The 18,125-nt window shown below is 53.5% G+C and overlaps 2 protein-coding genes across 3 annotated transcripts; both read left to right on the top strand.

Moving 5' to 3' along the window:
- The first annotated feature begins 313 nt into the window (after window positions 1–313).
- LOC122386972 (nascent polypeptide-associated complex subunit alpha-like) lies at window positions 314–4,012 on the top strand. 2 transcript variants are annotated; one of them, XM_043376751.1, is made up of 5 exons: window positions 314–522; window positions 944–1,087; window positions 1,229–1,333; window positions 2,770–3,150; window positions 3,517–4,012. In XM_043376751.1, exons 2-5 carry the CDS (start codon window positions 959–961, stop codon window positions 3,529–3,531), a joined length of 630 nt encoding a protein of 209 aa, XP_043232686.1. In that variant the 5' UTR covers window positions 314–522; window positions 944–958; the 3' UTR covers window positions 3,532–4,012. The 2 variants fall into 2 exon arrangements, with proteins under 2 accessions (XP_043232686.1, XP_043232687.1); XM_043376752.1 differs by having other exon boundaries at window positions 516–548.
- Window positions 4,013–5,537: 1,525 nt separating this feature from the next.
- LOC122386971 (activin receptor type-2B-like) lies at window positions 5,538–17,810 on the top strand. Its single transcript, XM_043376749.1, has 9 exons — window positions 5,538–6,007; window positions 10,351–10,550; window positions 11,169–11,334; window positions 11,612–11,739; window positions 11,938–12,167; window positions 12,562–12,901; window positions 13,778–14,047; window positions 16,112–16,390; window positions 16,662–17,810. The coding sequence occupies exons 1-8, from the start codon at window positions 5,929–5,931 to the stop codon at window positions 16,388–16,390; spliced, it is 1,692 nt and encodes a 563-aa protein (XP_043232684.1). The 5' UTR covers window positions 5,538–5,928; the 3' UTR covers window positions 16,662–17,810.
- Window positions 17,811–18,125: the final 315 nt, after the last annotated feature.

Raw genomic sequence — 18,125 nt, 5'->3', positions numbered from 1 at the left:
TCAGGGCCTTGGATCCAGCCAACGCAGCCAGCCCGAGAGAGCCGGTGCAGACTGCAGTGGAGCCGATGGGTGAGGCTTGGGTGAGGCAACGGTGAGGAGCTAAACCGCGGCCCGCCTGTAGATGTCCGCTAGTCTTTTGTATAGATGTCGCTAGCTCTCGAATGTAAATCATTTTTCTCTCCGTGATTTTTCTACTTATGTGTTTTTGTTCAGAACTGGTAATTTTTACATTTTATTTTCTTAAACTCTCAGTAAGAACTGAAAATACGTTTGAATTGATTAAAGTAGTCCAAAAAGGTATAATTAATCATTTATATTATGTTTCATAAAGCAATGTTTTGCGGTGAAATACTGGAGATGTATGCATATATTGAGACTAATTGTATTATTGTTTTATCACATGGAGCTTTATCATTCCGTGCTTATCATTCTTATTGACAATATTTTTCCATCTGTCTCACTACTAAGCTCTGTGTAGTGAGTAACATTTCCGCCCTTTTGCTACGAAACGCGCCATCCAGGGTGGGTGAATATTCCGGGTGTATTGGGTATTGAAATGGCATCGATCGTTATTATGCCATGTACTTCTTCTGCTAGTATTCTCGGGGCTTCGTCAGACCCTTTTTGGTGTTGTGTGTGCTGTCTATCGCTGTTGTTAAAGATATTATGTCAGTTAGTCATTGCGTCACATTTGTATCTCGCACACGCGGGTTAATTTTCGTAGCATTTTCCCGGTTCACTCCATTGATTTTGTCGATTCTGCAGGGAAATTATTTGTCTTTCAAAGCTTCCTACCCTTATTGGATTGTGAATGTTTTTGTTAGGTTGATGAATTATGCTTATGGGAGTGCCAATGCCATTCATTAAGCTTCAGCTTTGCTCATGTCAATAAGTGGTTTGTTTGTTATTGTCAGACTGATAAATTGCCACCTGTTCTCTACAGCTCATCACATAAATAATGCCTGAGCTCACTGAATCCACCGAGGCTAAGACTGCGGTCAAGGTCGAGGTTGAGTCTGGAAGTGAGTCGGATTCTGATGATTCCGTGCCAGAGCTTGAGGATGGAATTAATGAGAGTGCAAGCAAGGTGAGCTATCTTAAGAGCCTGTTGGTTTATTTTCCATGCAGTGAATTCTGTATGCTCTAAGTGTTAAGTCTAATTGCTTATTCACTGAGGCATCTATTACTTATCACGGAGGTTAACGACCTGTTACCTGTCTTTGTCAAGGTTGCACAGGCAGCTGGCCTTCCTGATGAGCTGACTTCTCGAGCCAAACAGTCTAGGGGAGAGAAGAAAGCGAGGAAGAGCATCTCAAAGCTGGGACTCAAGCTGGTAAGTGTCTTTCAGCATGGGAGCGATTAAATTGTAACATGATTTCATTTACAGAATATGATATTCGTTGCGATTTTGTAAGAAACTAACAAGTGGTCTACTACCAAGCAGCTGTGAGAGAAGCATTGAAATTTAGTGGAAAATTTGTTTTGCTGTGTAGTGTGCTATTGAGGCTGCATTGGATGTTAAACACAGCAGTTGTTATAGTAGCAGTTGTTTAACTCCACCCTGGGGGGGGGGGGCACAGTGGGTTGTGGTGGTGTATGTATGAATGCATGCATGGCGCATCATTGTGGTCTCCAAAACATGCAGTTGCCTGGCTCTTACCACTACAGAGTCAGAGCAAGATATTACATGGCCTATTTATAGCACAAACATACTGGTGAATAGGGCACCAGCCCGGCTCACTGGATAACACACCATGCATGTTATTATTTAATATTGTACACTATACAGCACTTCACCCATAGCTGATGTGGCATTAGCAATAGTTGGTTTATTCATTGTTGTGCCAGGTATGATTCAGCAAGCCACACATACACACTGCACACACGACTATGTGGGTATTATGGTGATGTCATAGCAGATGCTGTTTAGTGTATGTGTATTGTGGTGCAGACACTACCAGCTGTGTAGATTCAGGAGCATTGTCTTTTCTGGATACTATGTATTTGTTGCTGCATGCAAAAGTTGTCAAACCACTTTCAAATGAAATACTTGTAGGATATGCTAGACCATTGAGCAAAATGTTAGGTATCTTCTTGTTCTAAAGTTCATTTTTTGTTTGTGGGCCACAGGGTTATAGAAAATAATTTTTGCATAATGTAGCATCTCATATTGACACATCTGACTAGGTCGAGACATACCTGTGGACAAGTCTTCAGTAAATTAATTGGGAGTGTTTGTATTTAAAAAGAGCACATAATCCAGTTTTGCCCCTACTACATTGTCAGGCGGCTGTCTGCGCCGATCCCTGATGTTGCCTGATAGCTCAGAGCTCAGCCCGCCAGGAGCCTGGGGCATCTGACTTGAGATGGGCTCTGCCAGCAGCAGCAGGGTCTGACTAGGGCTGCAGCTTTTTCGGTGCTGGATCATATTGTGCACTGACCTTTCAATATTATAATCCACGCACGGCACGCCGTATATCACGACCGGTGAAAATGGAACTAGGAATGTTGATGGCGACTTTCCGCGCCGGTAATATTTCGGCAACTAGGCTCTGGCTAGAACTGCCGGCACTTGCACAATCTGTCTTTGACTCCATAGCCCTGAGTCAGAGCCACAGACAGGTCAATGCCCTACCCTCCACCCTGCTGACCCCAGCTGACAGTCCCCCCCCCCCCACCCCCACCCACGGGTGACCCCAGTTAAATGCACCCCATCCCATCCCGCCCCGCCCCCTGGTGACCCCACTGACAGCCCCCCCCCTCCCCCAGGTGACCGGCGTACAGCGCGTCACGATCCGACGCTCCAAGAACATCATGTTTGTCATCAACAAGCCGGAGGTGTTCAAGTCGCCGGCGTCGGACACGTACATCGTGTTCGGCGAGGCCAAGATCGAGGACCTGGGCCAGCAGGCGCAGGTGGCGGCCGCCGAGAAGTTCAAGACGCCGGAGGTGAACCCGACGGCGGAGGCGCCGGCGGCCGGCGCGGCCGTGCCCGACGCCATCCAGGAGGAGTCGGACGAGGAGGGCGTCGACGAGACGGGCGTCGAGGAGAAGGACATCGAGCTGGTGATGCAGCAGGCCAACGTGGCGCGCAACAAGGCCATCAAGGCGCTCAAGACCAACAACAACGACATAGTCAACGCCATCATGGTGAGTGGGCGCCGGCGGCCAGTGCTGCCATATCGCATACCATGGGGAGCTCACGCCAGGCGGCTCCTGCTGGGGGGGGGGGGGGGCAGGGGTTGCAGCGGTGGCCGTGGCGACGGTGCTGCCATCTGCCACTGCCACTGGCAGCCTGCCAATATTCATATTGTCTGATCGTGGTGTTACAGTCATTAAACGCATCTTTTAATGCTATAATTGGATTTGATAGCATGCAAGTTTTGGGGGTTGCCTATTTCGGCGTTTTTGATGGACCTGAAGCCGCCATTGCTGGCTGTGTGTGTGGGGGGGAAGGGTGCAGTGCAGATACCATGAGAAGCGCGTACTGACCGTCCTCCCCCGCGTCTGTTTCAGGAATTAACAATGTAGCACCGTCGCTGGGCCGCCAGCAGCAGGCTCCGACCGAGCGAGGAAGTGCAGTGGTGTGTCATCTGAGATGCCGTGGCTTGTATCGACCTTCATCATTAATCCCCGCCTTCTCGCTCTCTGCCTTTCACTCTTATTTGGACGGCGTTATCAGCTGAAGGCGTTTATTTGTGGACTTGCTGTGCCCGCCTGGGAGCGCGCCGGTCCGTCGGTGGACCGCGCGCTCTGGCCGTGGATCCGCTCGTGCCCGGCCAGGGTGCGCGGCGCAGCTCAGCGGTACATACGGCTGTCGCCGCAGCCTGCTGTTGCCCCCTGCTTCGCTCGCTCGGCGGAGAGGTGCTGGCGGCCGGACCTGTCCTGGCGATGGTGCACCCCCCCCCCCCCCCCCAATAATGCTGGATCGCGTTTTGTATGGTATGTCTCCGAGTCGCCTTGACGAACATCAGTCGTAATACATGTGTTTCGAAGGGCACTCGTCACCCTGTGCAGTTGTGTTTGGGGCAGCAGCTCTGGGCAGGGTTGTATGAGCGCCCGTGCAGGGCGGGGCTCGGGTGTGGCGGGCGCCGGTGCCGGTCTCTGGGAGCGGTCTGGCGGAGGACGGGGGTGGTCACTGGTCGGCGGTGCGGCGCTGATAGGGACATCCCTGCCGCGCGCGCGCTGTGCGGCGGACGGGTCCGTCCCGTGTGACATCAGCGGCGCGCGGGATGCAGTGCAAGAAACCCCCCCGCGGACGGCAGGCGACTTCCAGGAAAATCGGATCCCCGACGCCAGTTGCGTATTGCAGCTGCCGGCGAAAAACTGGTCTGCTGCTGTTACAGGGAGAGCGCCGTCAGATCTGGGGATCCGTACTGTCTGGTCTGAGTGGACCAGGGCGGGGACTGCAGACGGCAGTAGTTTAATTAGTTGCGGACACGGGGATGCGGTGGGACGCCCTACCATTGGTCTCCGGCCGCCCCTCCGTGCCGGTGGTCGGTCAGCCTCCCCGCACTGGCTGACTACTCAGGGTCTGTCAGCCTCCCCGCACGGACTGACTACTCGGGGTCTGTCAGCCTCCCCGCACGGACTGACTACTCGGGGTCTGTCAGCCTCTCGCACTGGCTGACTACTCGGGGTCTGTCAGCCTCCCCGCACGGACTGACTACTCAGGGTCTGTCAGCCTCTCGCACGGACTGACTACTCGGGGTCTGTCAGCCTCTCGCACTGGCTGACTACTCAGGGTCTGTTTACGTGTGAGCTGTGTTCGGGTCAGGTGTTCATAGTTGTCTGACCTCAAATTAAGTGCACGTGGAACAGTAAATACGGCTTAGGTGCTGGGTGCGGGTAAATCGTTTGCTAGTAAATTTGTTTTGCATAGTCAAAAGCCAATGCGTGTCTACTTGATTTTAGATATTCATTGCGATTTCATGACTTGGGCACCTAATCGGTGAGACATGGAGCCGAAGTTGTTCGTTCGGAACTTCGGATGTTTTACTGTGTGTTACTTTTAATGTATAACAAAATACAAAGGAGAAAAGGTTCCGACACTCAGCAATCAGCGCTTTGTATGTTACCATACTAAATGTTTGGGGTGCAAAATAAAGTAGGCCCTTGCAAAATAAGGTTTAAATTATCGACTTTGACACACCCAGCGACCCGAAATGATATCGGTTCGGATTATGATGCCGGTCGGAGCTTGTATTTACTTTGGAAATACGGAGAAGTAAAGAAAATTGCATCAATTAGCATGCAATTGATCATCTTAATTGCCCTAACGTTAAAATATTATCATGGAAATAAGCCCGGTTTTCAAGGTTCTCAAAAAGCTGCAGCTCCAATATGAGTTTACTTATTGAAAGAGGTATACTGCAGGTTGATTTGTCCGCCGTTTTTTACTTTTACATAAATGAAGTTTGTGCAATTTTTTTTGTTTAGCATAGCATAGCATTCATCCCAAAAAAACATCTTCACAAATCATTTTCTGTGACGATAGCTACACTTCTAAAATGTGGTAGTTGTCGCTCTCATATCAACATCGTTGGTCCGCCATGTTGCACTTTTTGTGGATGTCGTGGGTGCATCGTGATGTCCTTTTTTGTGACGCGTAAAAACTGCACCACGTTTTGCAGATTGGTGCTGTCTGAACGCTGCGAAAGTTCAAGAAGATATTATGGATCATTTGTGTGAGACCTTAGCCTCGGGACGTGTATATATCGGTCGATGAGGTGGTGTTATGCGTCGTAGGCGTTTGCGATTCTGATGGGACAGACCCATGAATCGGACTAAACGGCCTGTGCCCTTCCTGATCTGAGGACGAGTGTGTAAAATATCTTAGATGTTATTTTAGTGCAGAGTGTTAAGTATTTAGGTGTTTTACGAAGACTTTACTGGTGCTTTTGTGAGCCACTGATCGTGGTAACAAGAATGGATTTCCCTTGGACGAAGATGAATCTGATTCACCAGCATTACTCATTAGTAATGCTTCTCATGTATTTAAATCTAGGTAAGTAAGCTCATCTTGCTTTGCTAATTGCTTCATTATGTGCATGTCTTCATACATTTCAATTAGATAATGGAAGTTTTCATGCATGTCAGTCGGGCGCACTGTGGTATCTCCGATTCATTTATGGAGACGTTTCTATTATTGGAAACGTTTCCAATTTTGACTACTCTTCTGTTCCAAAAATGGAAACGCTCGTTCCATAAATAGAAACGCTAACATCTCCGCACATATTTTCTTGCCAAGGGTGGCTGGATTTGATGTATAACAACTGTTTTGCGTAAAACAAGCTCAGATACACCAAAAGCACTTGTCTTCTTGCATGGAAAGCTGTCGTATGCATTCAAATTCACGTCTTTAAAATGCTCCTGAATCGTATCCATTTATGGAGACTTAGTTTCCAAAAATGGAAACGCCGATGTTCCAAAAATAGAAACGCTGAAGTTCAAATGTGTGCAAACTTAGCTTAAATGTGTTTTTAAAATTCACATGCAACTAAAAATTTGATGTTTTGGGACTGGTTTAGCATCTCGGCTCTCGGCAGTTACCTTGGACGTCGGGTTCGATAATAATACATTACGCGCCGCAACTTGAGCACATTCAAAAGTCAACTAAAACTAAGATTTCCCAGAAACTACTGGACAGATGTGGTCCAAAGTGGGCAATAAATAAAGCGTAGATATCATTTCAATATATAAAATTAATATCAATGTTACACATGAGCTAAAATGAATAAATTCATCGTCAGAATACAACGGTATTTGGTATGACGACGGTGCAAACCTTATTTCCATCCTGCTTTTTACGTATTTGCACGGAGATTTACGTTGATCCGAGCCTACTGTCATATTCAGCACATTTGAAATATTATAAAATGCCCACCTAAGTCTCCAAATAGGGCTTTGCAACAACTTTCATGCGATTTAATCAAAGATTGACGACCGCCAGGCCGCTGGTACACCGGAAAACGCAGCGTGAAAATGAATGAAAAACTGAAGTTACTGGTGATGTGGTTGTTCCAATCAATGGGTCAGTCTTTCAGTAGTCTGTTAAAAAACGTTATTTTTTGTTCAAAACATTCATAAATGCTATTATTTTCGATTAGAAAAACGTGTGAATTTTGTATCGCGTAAACATGTTATAAGCATCGCCTCGTTCGTCAACTTTCGGTTTTCTGATCGGAAAGTCGGAGAACAGGAACATAAACTAGAATGCTGGCTGTCGATTGGTGGCATCCTGCGCATGCCAAATTGCACCAATCAATGCCCAGTTTGCTTTAAAGGTAGCGATGCACACAGCGTCTCCATTTATGGAACAGACCGTTTCTATTTTTGGAAACGGCGTATCCATTTTTGGAACATTGTTCCAAAAATGGAAACGTTTCCATAAATGGATCGGAAATACCACAGTGTGCCCGACTGATGTGATAGCTGATTCCATTGTAAATGTTTTGATTTTCATTATTAACTGAATATTTATGCTGTGAATTCCTTACTTTATCAATGAAATTTATCTGAATATTTAGTATGAAACATTCTCCCTTGCTTTATAAGTTGTTTAGGATGCAAGTACCTTTTCTTATAAATCATATGAACCATATGATTCTTAGCAATAGGTTTGTGACACCTTATATACTGATGCAGTGTGTTGTGTGAGGACTGAGGAGGATATGATGGTCTGCAAGGAGTATAGTTAATAAGGCAGTAATTGATAGTATGTCAATGAGTTGCAAATAATTGAACTATCTGCCATTATAGCTAAGCTTGAAATATGCCTGCAACATTATCAAAAGTAGTGACAAATGGACACTGGGCTAGTTGGACTATATCAGATGCTCACACCAAAACAAATCACTGCAAAAGGGGGATGAACTGCAATGGCTCTGCAGATCATACAAGCACAAGTTAGATGCTGCTTTCAGTTCCATCCAGTAAGCATGTGTAAGTAAATGCTCCAAGGCTGCCTTAATTTAACCCGCGCCGTGCTGGGGGGGGGCGTTTTTACGCCCCCCCCTCAGGTTTTTCGCGAATATCTCAAAAACGGCGGCGCGCAGCGCCGCCGTTTTTGGTACACGTGTTCCTACATCATTTCCGCACATGTTGTGAAAATTTCAGACCTAGGCCGTTCAAGGTCAGGTCACCAGGTCACGTCAAGTGACCTTACCTCAGAAAAAGTTCAAAGGCTCGCTATAGCTACACCGACTGAACGATCACTTTGAAACTTTCAACGATTGATATGAGTAACAGTATGTATAAAATGTATATCTCGGATTTTTGATATCTGTGACCTAAGGTCAGGTCAATTTTGCGACCTCTCCATTATAAGTCAATGGGAGAAAATTGAAATGCGCCTCTTTTGGACGAATATCGTTCAAAACGCTCTCAAACATCGGTTCATAGGTAAACATGACACACTGAATAGGAAAAATGCACCTGTGACCCCTCTGTGTGCCCCTGAGGTCATCTCAGGTCATGAACGGTCGCCAGCAGTTTTTTGGCTATAACTTTTGATAGAGACGTGCTAGAGCGGTGAAAACACGTCAGATGTGTTCAGCTCGACGATACGGATCGACTGATATGCAACATGACCCTTTTCGGTCAGGTCATGACCTTGACCTGAGGTCAAATTTTCAAAATGACCTTTCAAGGTCAACAAATAGTTCATTCGACGCGTCTCGACGAGAGGAACACGATGTTGGCAAAAGTAATGTCATGGCGCTTATGAGTCAAAAGTTATTGACGAAAAAACGTTTTTCGTAAAAACGGCTATTTTTGGAGTTTTTGCCCTCTGGAGGCTAAACCGTTGACCTGAGGTCAAATCTGAGAACATTACTCAGAAAGGTCTGTAAAAGGGCTATCGAATGCGCTTTTCCGCGGCGCTGTAGCTCTATCGGTTCCCGAGATAGCCGTTGGCAGTTTCCAAAATGTTGAAATAGTCAACATTTTACCTTTGGTGACCTCTGGTGACCTGACCTTTGACCTGACCCAAAAAATGACCGAAGTGTTTTCGTCCTTATTTTTGACGCTCTTTCGATTGCCGCTTACCGCGTGTCGCTACGTGGCCCAGGAGCCGAGTTAGACGGGGGGGCGTGAAAACGCCCCCCCCCCAGCACTCGGCGGAAAGTTCAGGCCACCAGCACGGCGCGGGTTAAGGTGGACAAGAGGGGACATTATCATGACCCCTGTTTTAGTATCATTGTTTGTTACATTACATTCACAATCATTGAGCATACCCACAGGCCACAGCTTCATTTTTATGAAAGGTCTTTGAGTAAGGTCTAAATGACAAATCTTAACCTAAGGTATCATTCAGACATAGAAGACATAGAGTAATGAAATGCTGGCTGACTCACCCATCCAACTAGCCATGCAAAAGGCACTTCTACCAAATGGCATTTCTACCAAATGGCAATGGAGGCCTGGCCCATCGGTAGTTATCAGGTGGTCATGCCCATGATTCCACTTGCACAGCAATAGGAGAGAGAGAGAGAGGTCTGAACTATGTTTAGGTAAGACATTGTGGCAGGAGAGTTTGAATTAAAATGTTATGCAAATACAAAAGTTTCATTAATTTATGAATATCTTTGGCTATAATCAATATTACAATTAGTTTTGTGCTGTATTCTTGATTCAAATAATTTTATGCAAGGTATTTTTTGTCGCTGCTCTTTTGTTACCTTGAGGTAAAGTTAACATTTTATCTAAATCGCAATAATCTTTCAGCTTCAATAATAAGAGATCACATGCTTGTTGGTACTGATTTGAAATTAATTGATATCATCTGATTTTTTTTAAAGCCAATTCAAAACTGAGGCATGCCAACCTCTACAAGGCTTGGGATCTCTGCCCTCTTTGAACTCTTTGAATGATACCTCTTTGAACACTGCTCTCTAAATTACCAAGAAAACTTCATCCATGTTTTTCTGTTGGGGGCCATTTGTTGCAATGGTTGTTTGTTCAGCATTGAAAAATGTTATTTGCATAACTGTTAGATGACAAGACAGACAGATGTAACTGACAAGACTGTTAGATGCAGACTGTTTTATATGGTACAACGTTTCTTTGAGCATGATTGTAATCAATAAAAATATTGATATTATATCAATATATAATAAAAATATTGATATTATGAGCATAAGGTCAATTTTACCATTTATATTGGTTAGATGCCTGGACCACTTATCTGCCTTTGGCTGTAATTTGGTTAGTTAGCAGCTACAGCTGTACAAGAATTAGCAAATGGAGACAGTGGAGGTGGTTGCCCATCCCCCGCGGCTGCGATAGCCTGAGTGCCCTGGTGTGCCGCGGGTCGCCGCGCCCTAGTCTGACGCCCCGGTGCCGCCGCAGCGCTGGGCCACGGCCAGGAGGTGGTGCACGTGCCCAGCACGCGATGGTGCCACTTCTACAACGAGACGGTGTGTCCGGACGGCGCCGACTCGTGCGACCGAAAGGACGACTGCCGCGACCCGCAGCAGCCGGGACGGCGCAACATGTGCTTCGTGCTGTGGCGCAACAGCAGCGCCGACGCCATCGAGGTGGTGCTGAAGGTGAGCGACGGCCGGCCGACCGGCCCGGGGCACGGAGGGTGCTCTGGCCCGGAGCACGGGAAGCACGGGAGGGTCTCTGGTCCGTAGCGGGAGGGTCTCTGACCCGGAGCACGGGAGGTTCTTTGGCCCGGAGCGGTGGGCTCTCTGGCCCGGAGCCCGGGAGGGTCTCTGGTCGGGAGCACGGGAGGTTCTCCGGCCCGGAGCGGCACGCTCCCCCGGAGCACGGGAGATTCTGGTCTGACACGTTCTGAGGTGTGAGGAGAAGTAGCTATTGTTTCATTGAATAAACGCAGAAAGAAATTAGTGACCAGCATCTTCCAATTATAGCCATCAATATTCAGTGGAAAATAATCAACTTGATTTGCTTATTGAGGGTCGTATTGTGGGTGCTGATCAATATCTGGGTGGGCTGTATGCGTTATATGTTCATTGTTCATAATGATTTGTAATTTGCAAGTTTCTAATTGTCGGCTTTCAGATTGTTAACCAGATTGCTTACTTTTGGAGGATGATGCATTGGAATGCATTAAATAATGACCTGTAACCACCAGGGGTGCATCATCGACATGACCGAGTGTGCGGCCGAGCGGTGGGGCTGACCGGTGTGCCCGCTGCCAGGGGTGCATCATTGACATGACCGAGTGCTACAACCAGTCCGAGTGCGTGGCCGTCAAGCCGGCCAACCGGGGCGCCTACTTCTGCTGCTGCGAGGGCGACAACTGCAACCGCGAGTTCAGCTGGAACGTGCGTCCCGTCACCACCACGCCCACGCCCGTCACAGAGCGTGAGTGCGCCGAGCTCCGAGCGCCGGCCAAAGGGTGGGCTGGTGACGGACTCCTCTGTATGTGTATAGGCCGGGCTATCGGTGAAACTGATACACATATGGAAATGCTGTTTGCTATTGAACATAAGACAATGCTTTTTTAAATATCTGATTACTCGTACACTTGTATCTGATGACCGGTGTATATCGGGTCGTAGCTCGCTGGCCCAGACTGAACTACATATCCGCGCCTCAGTGCAGGCACGAGCCCCCCTCTGACTCCCCTGCCCCCGTACAGGCACGAGCCGTCCCTCTGAGAAGACGCTGATAGCGCTGGTGACGCTGGCGCCCATCGTGCTAGTCACCGTCTGCGTGCTGGTCGGCTTCTTCGTGTACCGGCGCCGCAAGCCGAGCTACTTTAACGAGGTGAGGCGGACGGTCCGTCCGTCGGGCTCGTGGGCAGGGAGGGCAGGGCGGATACCGGGGGAAACCTGCTGCTTCTGTTGTGTAGTGGTACATGTGTTGCAGAAAGTGGCCATTTCGGGGCGTCCATTAGTGCTGTGTCGCTGCTGTCTGTTGCCGCACTCGGCAGTGACCCACTGACCGGCTCACCGTCTGCCGCAGATTCCGTCGCTGGACTCTGGTCTGGCGTGTCCGCCGTCGCCGCTGCCAGTGGCGCGGCCCGTCCAGCTGCTAGAGATCGTCACCCGCGGCCGCTTCGTGGCCATCTGGCGCGGCCGGCTGCGCGCCGAGCCGGTGGCCGTGAAAATATTCCCCGGCCACGAGCGGCGCAGCTGGCAGGCCGAGCGCGAGGTGCTCCAGCTGCCGCAGATGAACCACGAGAACCTGGTCCGGTGAGTCACTGCCGCTGACCGGCAACCAGAACTGGTCCGGTGGGTGCCGGGGGACCAGGACAACCAGCTGGTCCGGTGGGTACCGGGGGACCGGGACAACCTGGTGCCGTGGGTACCGGGGAACCAGGACAACCTGGTGCCGTGGGTGCCAGGGGACCGGGACAACCTGGTCCCGTGGAACCTCGTCATTTGGTTGCCTGTCGGTGTCCCAAGGTTTGTCAATCTGGGTGGGAAATGACATTCAAATAAGAACAATTTTCACTCGTACCTTAAGACGTTTTCAAGAGCAGCTTTCCACAATTCTATCAAGGAGGGCATCCACGTGTACGGTTACCTGCACACAGTCACTGCAGTACGCTGACGTGCGTGTTTGTGTCTGTGTGTGTTCTGGCAGGTTTATCGACGTGGAGAAGCACACAGACCTGGCCCAGGTGGAGTACTGGATCCTGTCCGAGTACTGCGAGCACGGCTCCCTCTGCGACTACCTCAAGGGCCACCTGGTCAGCTGGCCGGAGGCGCTGCGCATTGCCGAGGGCGTGGCGCGCGGCCTGGCGCACCTGCACGAGGAGGCGCCGCTGTCGCGCGCCGCTGGCGCCGCCAAGCCGGCCGTGGCGCACCGCGACTTCAAGAGCAAAAACGTGCTGCTGCGTGCCGACCTGACGCCGTGCGTGGCCGACTTCGGGCTGGCGCTCATCTTTTACCCGCACCGGCCCATCGGCGACGTCCACCCGCAGGTCGGTCCGGAGAGGGGAGTGTCTACTCACAGGTCGGTCTGGGAGGGGAGTGTCCACCCGCGTGTCGGTCCGGGGAGGGGAAGGGAGGGGAGTGTCCACCCGCAGGTTGGTCTGGGAGGGGAGTGTCCACTCACTGGTCGGTCCTGGTAGGGGAGGGGAGTGTCCTCCACCCGCAGGTCGGTCCGGGAGGGGGAGGGGTGTCAACCCGCAGGTCGGTCCGGGGAGGGGTTTCCACCCGCAGGTCGGTCCGAGAGGGGTGAGGAGTGTCCTCCACCCACAGACGGGAAGGGAGTGGAGTGTCCTCCCACAGGTCTGTCCGGGGAGGAGAGGGGAGTGTCCTCCATACACAGGTTGGTCCGGGAAGGGGAGGGGAGGGGAGTGTCCTCCTTCCACTGTTCGGTCCGGAGAGGAGTACTGCACCCCGTCTGGTGTAAGAGGTGGGAAGAAGATTAGCTGTGCTGGACGCGCTGCGGTCTTGACGAACTAATGGTGTCCTGGAATTTCATTAGTTTTCTATTTATGTATTGAAATGTCAGTTTTAACTGTCTATATCGAGCGCAGCTCCCCATCAGAGCAGACCGCTGATGCGTTTATGTGTTTAGAATAGTTTTCGTAGAATTATGTTCCCTGCTACCTTTCTTTTTACTGGCTGTGTGTGTTTGTATCTGTAAGTCCGCCTGTCTGCCTGTTCGTCTTCTATCTCTCTGTCACTGTGTCACTGTGTTACCAGAGTCACCGAATGTCTCTGTCGGTGGCGGCTCGGACCGGAGCCGGGCCGGGCGGGGATCTATGGGACGGGACGCGCTGGCCGTGTCAGGGGGCTCGGCACACACACCGCCGCCGCCGGCTGACCCGCCCCGTCCGCCCTCCCCGCAGGTGGGCACGCGCCGCTACATGGCGCCCGAAGTGCTGGAGGGCTCCATCTGCTTCCACCGGGACGCCTTCCTGCGTATCGACATGTACGCGCTGGGCCTGGTGCTGTGGGAGCTGGCGTCGCGCTGCTCGGCGGCGCCCGGGCCCGTGGCCGACTACCGGCTGCCGTTTGAGGAGGAGGTCGGCCCGCACCCCAGTCTGGACGACATGCAGCACCAGGTGGCCAGCCGGCGCGTCCGGCCGCGTCTGCAGCCCCACTGGCGCCTGCACCAGGTGAGGGAGCGGACCTACAGCCCCACTGGCGCCTGCACCAGGTGAGCGAGCGGTCTTGCAGCCACACTGGCGCCTACAGTCCCACTGGCGCCTGCACCAGGTGAGACGGACCCACAGCCCCACTGGCGCCTGCATCAGGTGAGCGAGCGGGCCAGCTGTAGCCCCACTGGCGCCTACAGTCCCACTGGCGCCTGCACCAGGTGAGGGAGCGGACCTACAGCCCCACTGGCGCCTGCACCAGGGAGCGCGTAGTCAGCCACACTGTCGCGGGGCGCCTGCAACAGGTGATTTAGTGTGCCTGCAGCCCACTGGAGCTCACAATGGGCGCCAGGTGAGCGCGCACAGTGGTGAGATCAGACGGTAGGACATAGCCAGGCATCAGACATGCTAAGTTATTTTATAGACTAGAGCTTAGCTTTGTTTTCTTCGTTTTATTGCTAGCTTGAGTTTTAGTTACTGAAGTATAAGTTTTAGTCGTACCTAAGCTATTGTATGTTGCTCAGCTGTGCTGGTTGCTGCGTCCGCAGTATACCTATGTTTCCACGCTCTGAACCGAGTGGACAGTGAACACAATGCCGGCGTTGCAGCGGCGCTGTTTGTAAACTGAGCCGGGCCGGCCTCGGGTCGGGTGCCGGCTGTGCCTGGCCGCCCTATTGTGGCGCCCCCACCAGCCCGGCCACCGGGCGGAAACGCGGCGCTGGACGGCGGCCGGGCGTCCCGACACACTGACTCAGAGAGAGCCGGGGTCCGACACACTGACCTAAAGAGAGCCGGGGTCCCCGGAGCAAAACCGCTGACCCTGGGCCGAGCTGCCGGTGGTCACTGGGGAGGCCAGGGCCACGGCAGAGACAACGCGAGGTGTTCTAGTTTTATCGTACGCTTGAGGACATGAGATTGAGTTGGGACAGATGTTGTGGTAAGGTAGGTGTGCTCTGGAAGTGCTATGTGACTGTGTGTCGGTTTCCACTGTAACCCCCCCCCCCGTCCCGCCGCCATGGTCTGGAGGTGCTCTGTGACAGTGTCCTGATTTTCGTGAATTTGGGTGAAAACCCACACCCTAATAGATTCCCTTTTTGACGTCCCGGCAAGCCAAACGTCGTCCCTGACAGATGAAAATCGCCAAATATATGGAATACTAAAAACAAACAAACAAAAATAAATGTAATCTCTGAAGCCCTGAAACCAGGAAAATGATAACCTTGTGGTGGGAAAAGATGTGGATTACAGATGGGAGGGTAACGGGGGAGAGAGCAGCGAGTGCTACTGCCTTTGAGTTTCAATGGTACAGACGGTTTATACTACATGTCATCCTGTTTTCTAGGGATATTCAGTGGCTTAGGTTTGGCGTCAATATCGACATCCTTTTGAAATAGTGACGTCTTCGTGGGTTTAGTCACACTCTCCGAAAAATCAATTTCAGGACACTGCTCTCTGAGTGTGTGTCTGTTACTCCTCCCCCCCCCCCCCCACCATGGTCTGGAGGTGCCCTGTGTGTGTGTATCTGTAACCCCCCCCCCCCCCGCCAGGGTCTGGAGGTGATCTGTGAGTGTCTGTAACTCCCCTGCCATGGTCTGGAGGTGCTCTGTGTGTGAATGTCTGTAACTCCCCCCCCCCCCCGCCGCCGCCAGGGTCTGGAGGTGCTCTGTGTGTGTCTGTAACTCCCCCCACCCCACCCCGCCGCCAGGGTCTTTAGGTGCTCTGTGAGTGTGTGTCTGTAACTCCCCCCCCCGCCGCCAGGGTCTGGATGTGCTCTGTGAGTGTGTGTCTGTAACCCCCCCCCCCCCCCCCGCCAGGGTCTGGAGGTGCTCTGTGAGTGTGTGTAACTCCCCCCCCCCCCGCCGCCAGGGTCTGGAGGTGCTCTGTGAGTGTGTGTCTGTAATTCCCCCCCCCCCCCGCCAGGGTCTGGAGGTGCTCTGTGAGTGTGTGTCTGTAACCCCCCCCCCCCCCCGCCAGGGTGTGGAGGTGCTCTGTGTGTGTCTGTAACTCCTCCCCCCCCCCCCGCCGCCAGGGTATGGAGGTGCTCTGTGAGTGTCTGTAACTCCCCCCCCCCCCCGCCGCCGCCAGGGTCTGGAGGTGCTCTGTGAGACGGCCGAGGACTGCTGGGACAATGACGCCGAGGCGCGCGTCTCGGCCAGCTGCGTGCTGGAGCGGATGGGCGCGCTGCGCCATCAGCAGGCGGCCGGCGCGCCGGCGCTCCGCTCGCCCTCGGTGCCGACCGTGGCGGCCGGCGCCGGCAGCCTGGCCGAGCCGCTGCTGCCGCCGCCGCCGGCCGGGCCGCCGCACCAGCTGTCCGAGCCGCTGCTGCCGCCCGCCGCCGCCCCCTCCGCATCCGGGCCGCTCTAGGTGAGCGCCGCCACGGGGTGGCCGCCATCCGGGTGGGAGTCGGGGCTTCGTCCTCTGCCTCGGTGCTCAGTCCACTGACTGCGGGCTGTGTGTTACAATTCTGTGTCTGAGCGGCGCTGGCGCCACGGCCAGGGTCGCCTCCTGCCCCGGCCGGTGGTGTCAGCAGCTCTGGCCGTCAGTGTCCGCCTGTGTGTACATACATATGTCTGCTGAACGCCCCCGGACGGAGCCGGGCGGCTGTGTGTGACCGTCCCTCCCCTCGGTCCCACAGAAGGCGGACGGCGAGCGCCGAGCCGCGTGGAGCCGGCGCAGAGGGAGACGGGCGGCCGGCGCCGCGTGTGCCACAGATCGCCGTACCTGCGCGCTGTACCTGTCCGTAGCGGCCGCGCCGCGCCGCCGCGCCGCGTGTCGCCGAGGACGGTGCCGCGCCGTACCTGTCCGCCCGCCGCCCGGGACGGTGCCGACGGACAGCCGCGCCGCACCGGGCGGGCGCCGCTCGGTCCGCGGCCCACAGCAGTCACTGAGAGAGAGTCAGCGAGTGAGTCAGTGAGTCAGTCAGGGAGCGAGTGAGAGCGGTGTGGTGCAGTGGTCGGGAGCGCACGCGCGCGCGCCTGAGTGCGATCTGGGTGTGGGGGTGAGCGGCGCCGTGCCGCGCGCGTCCGCTCCGCTGGGTGTCGACCGGCGGCGATAGTCGTGTTGGTGTTTTCTGGCGTTTATTTGACGCGCTGCTGCCGCTGCGCCGCTGCCGCCGCCTCCGTGTGCGAGGGAGGGGCCGTGTCCGACCGACCGACCGACTGACTGACGGGTATGCTGGGCCGCTCGGCCGGCCGTGAGTACCTCAGCGCGCGCGCGGCCGCCGGGGCGCGCAGCCTCAGTTGCTCAATACTGTCCGCTCCTGAGTGGCGGCCGCCGCGCCGCCGCCCGCTGGTCGCCGGGTAAGCCGCCGGTCCGGGCGCCGCGCCGCGCCGCCGGCGCCCGCCGGTATCGGTTTACTGTTGGTACAATCGTTATGTTCCTAGCCGGGTTCGGCGGCCGGCCCCTCTGCCGGCCGCTCCCCATATTCCACCCTCTGATGCCACCTGCCAGCCTAGTGGACGCGACGCCAGCGTTTAGTTCGTCTCATTCTGTCCCAGTCTGTTACCATGTAGTACAAATCGTATTGTACATATAGAGGTAGTGGCAGCGGGCGCGGACGGTTTTATTATATATATACGGCGCGTGCTGTACGGCGCGCCTGGCGTAGAAGCGGGGCGGCCGCGCCGGCCGGCCGGCGGCCACGGCTCCGAGCGCGAGCGGCCGCCGGCGCCGGCGCCGCCCCGGCCTAGGTATCCCGTCTCTGCTAACAAGGTGTAACCGTTTACCAGCTAATATCGTGCGGAATAAACACACAGCTGCTGGAGACCGCTCTGTCTGTCTGTCTGTCTGTCTGTCTGCCTGCCTGTCTGTCTGAAGGAGTGCAGCTTCCCGAATGGCACCGAGGGCAGAATTTTGGGGCCTGACAAGTAGCGCCCCTGGCGGCCACTACCAGCCGAGGGCGGTCGGGAGAGAGGAATCGATATCGCGATGCTGGCCTAGACGCAGCGTTACACTGCTAGTATCTTCCGCAGCGAGTCATCACGCGAGCCTTGGCGCCGTGTGTAGGCCGAGTACCGAGCGCTGGGGAGAGGCAGGTGCAGAGAGCGGCCAGAGACCGCGCTGTCGCTGAAAATACGTCCCCGACGCTCGACCGGTTTCA

Source organism: Amphibalanus amphitrite, unplaced genomic scaffold, assembly GCF_019059575.1.
Source record: "Amphibalanus amphitrite isolate SeventyFive unplaced genomic scaffold, NRLGWU_Aamphi_draft 000268F_arrow, whole genome shotgun sequence".
Lineage (NCBI taxonomy): Eukaryota > Metazoa > Arthropoda > Thecostraca > Balanomorpha > Balanidae > Amphibalanus > Amphibalanus amphitrite.
Note: the sequence above shows the minus strand (reverse complement) of the source record. Positions and strands in the feature narration are given on the sequence as shown.

Excerpts from the sequence above, each read along its gene's own strand:
- LOC122386971 (XM_043376749.1), top strand. The coding sequence starts at position 5,929 with ATGGATTTCCCTTGGACGAAGATGAATCTGATTCACCAGCATTACTCA. Across the intron at positions 11,740-11,937 it reads AGCCGAGCTACTTTAACGAG|ATTCCGTCGCTGGACTCTGG; the intron begins GTGAGGCGGACG and ends CGTCTGCCGCAG. Across the intron at positions 12,902-13,777 it reads TCGGCGACGTCCACCCGCAG|GTGGGCACGCGCCGCTACAT; the intron begins GTCGGTCCGGAG and ends CCCTCCCCGCAG.
- LOC122386972 (XM_043376751.1), top strand. The coding sequence starts at position 959 with ATGCCTGAGCTCACTGAATCCACCGAGGCTAAGACTGCGGTCAAGGTC. Across the intron at positions 1,088-1,228 it reads TTAATGAGAGTGCAAGCAAG|GTTGCACAGGCAGCTGGCCT; the intron begins GTGAGCTATCTT and ends GTCTTTGTCAAG. Across the intron at positions 1,334-2,769 it reads CAAAGCTGGGACTCAAGCTG|GTGACCGGCGTACAGCGCGT; the intron begins GTAAGTGTCTTT and ends CCCCTCCCCCAG.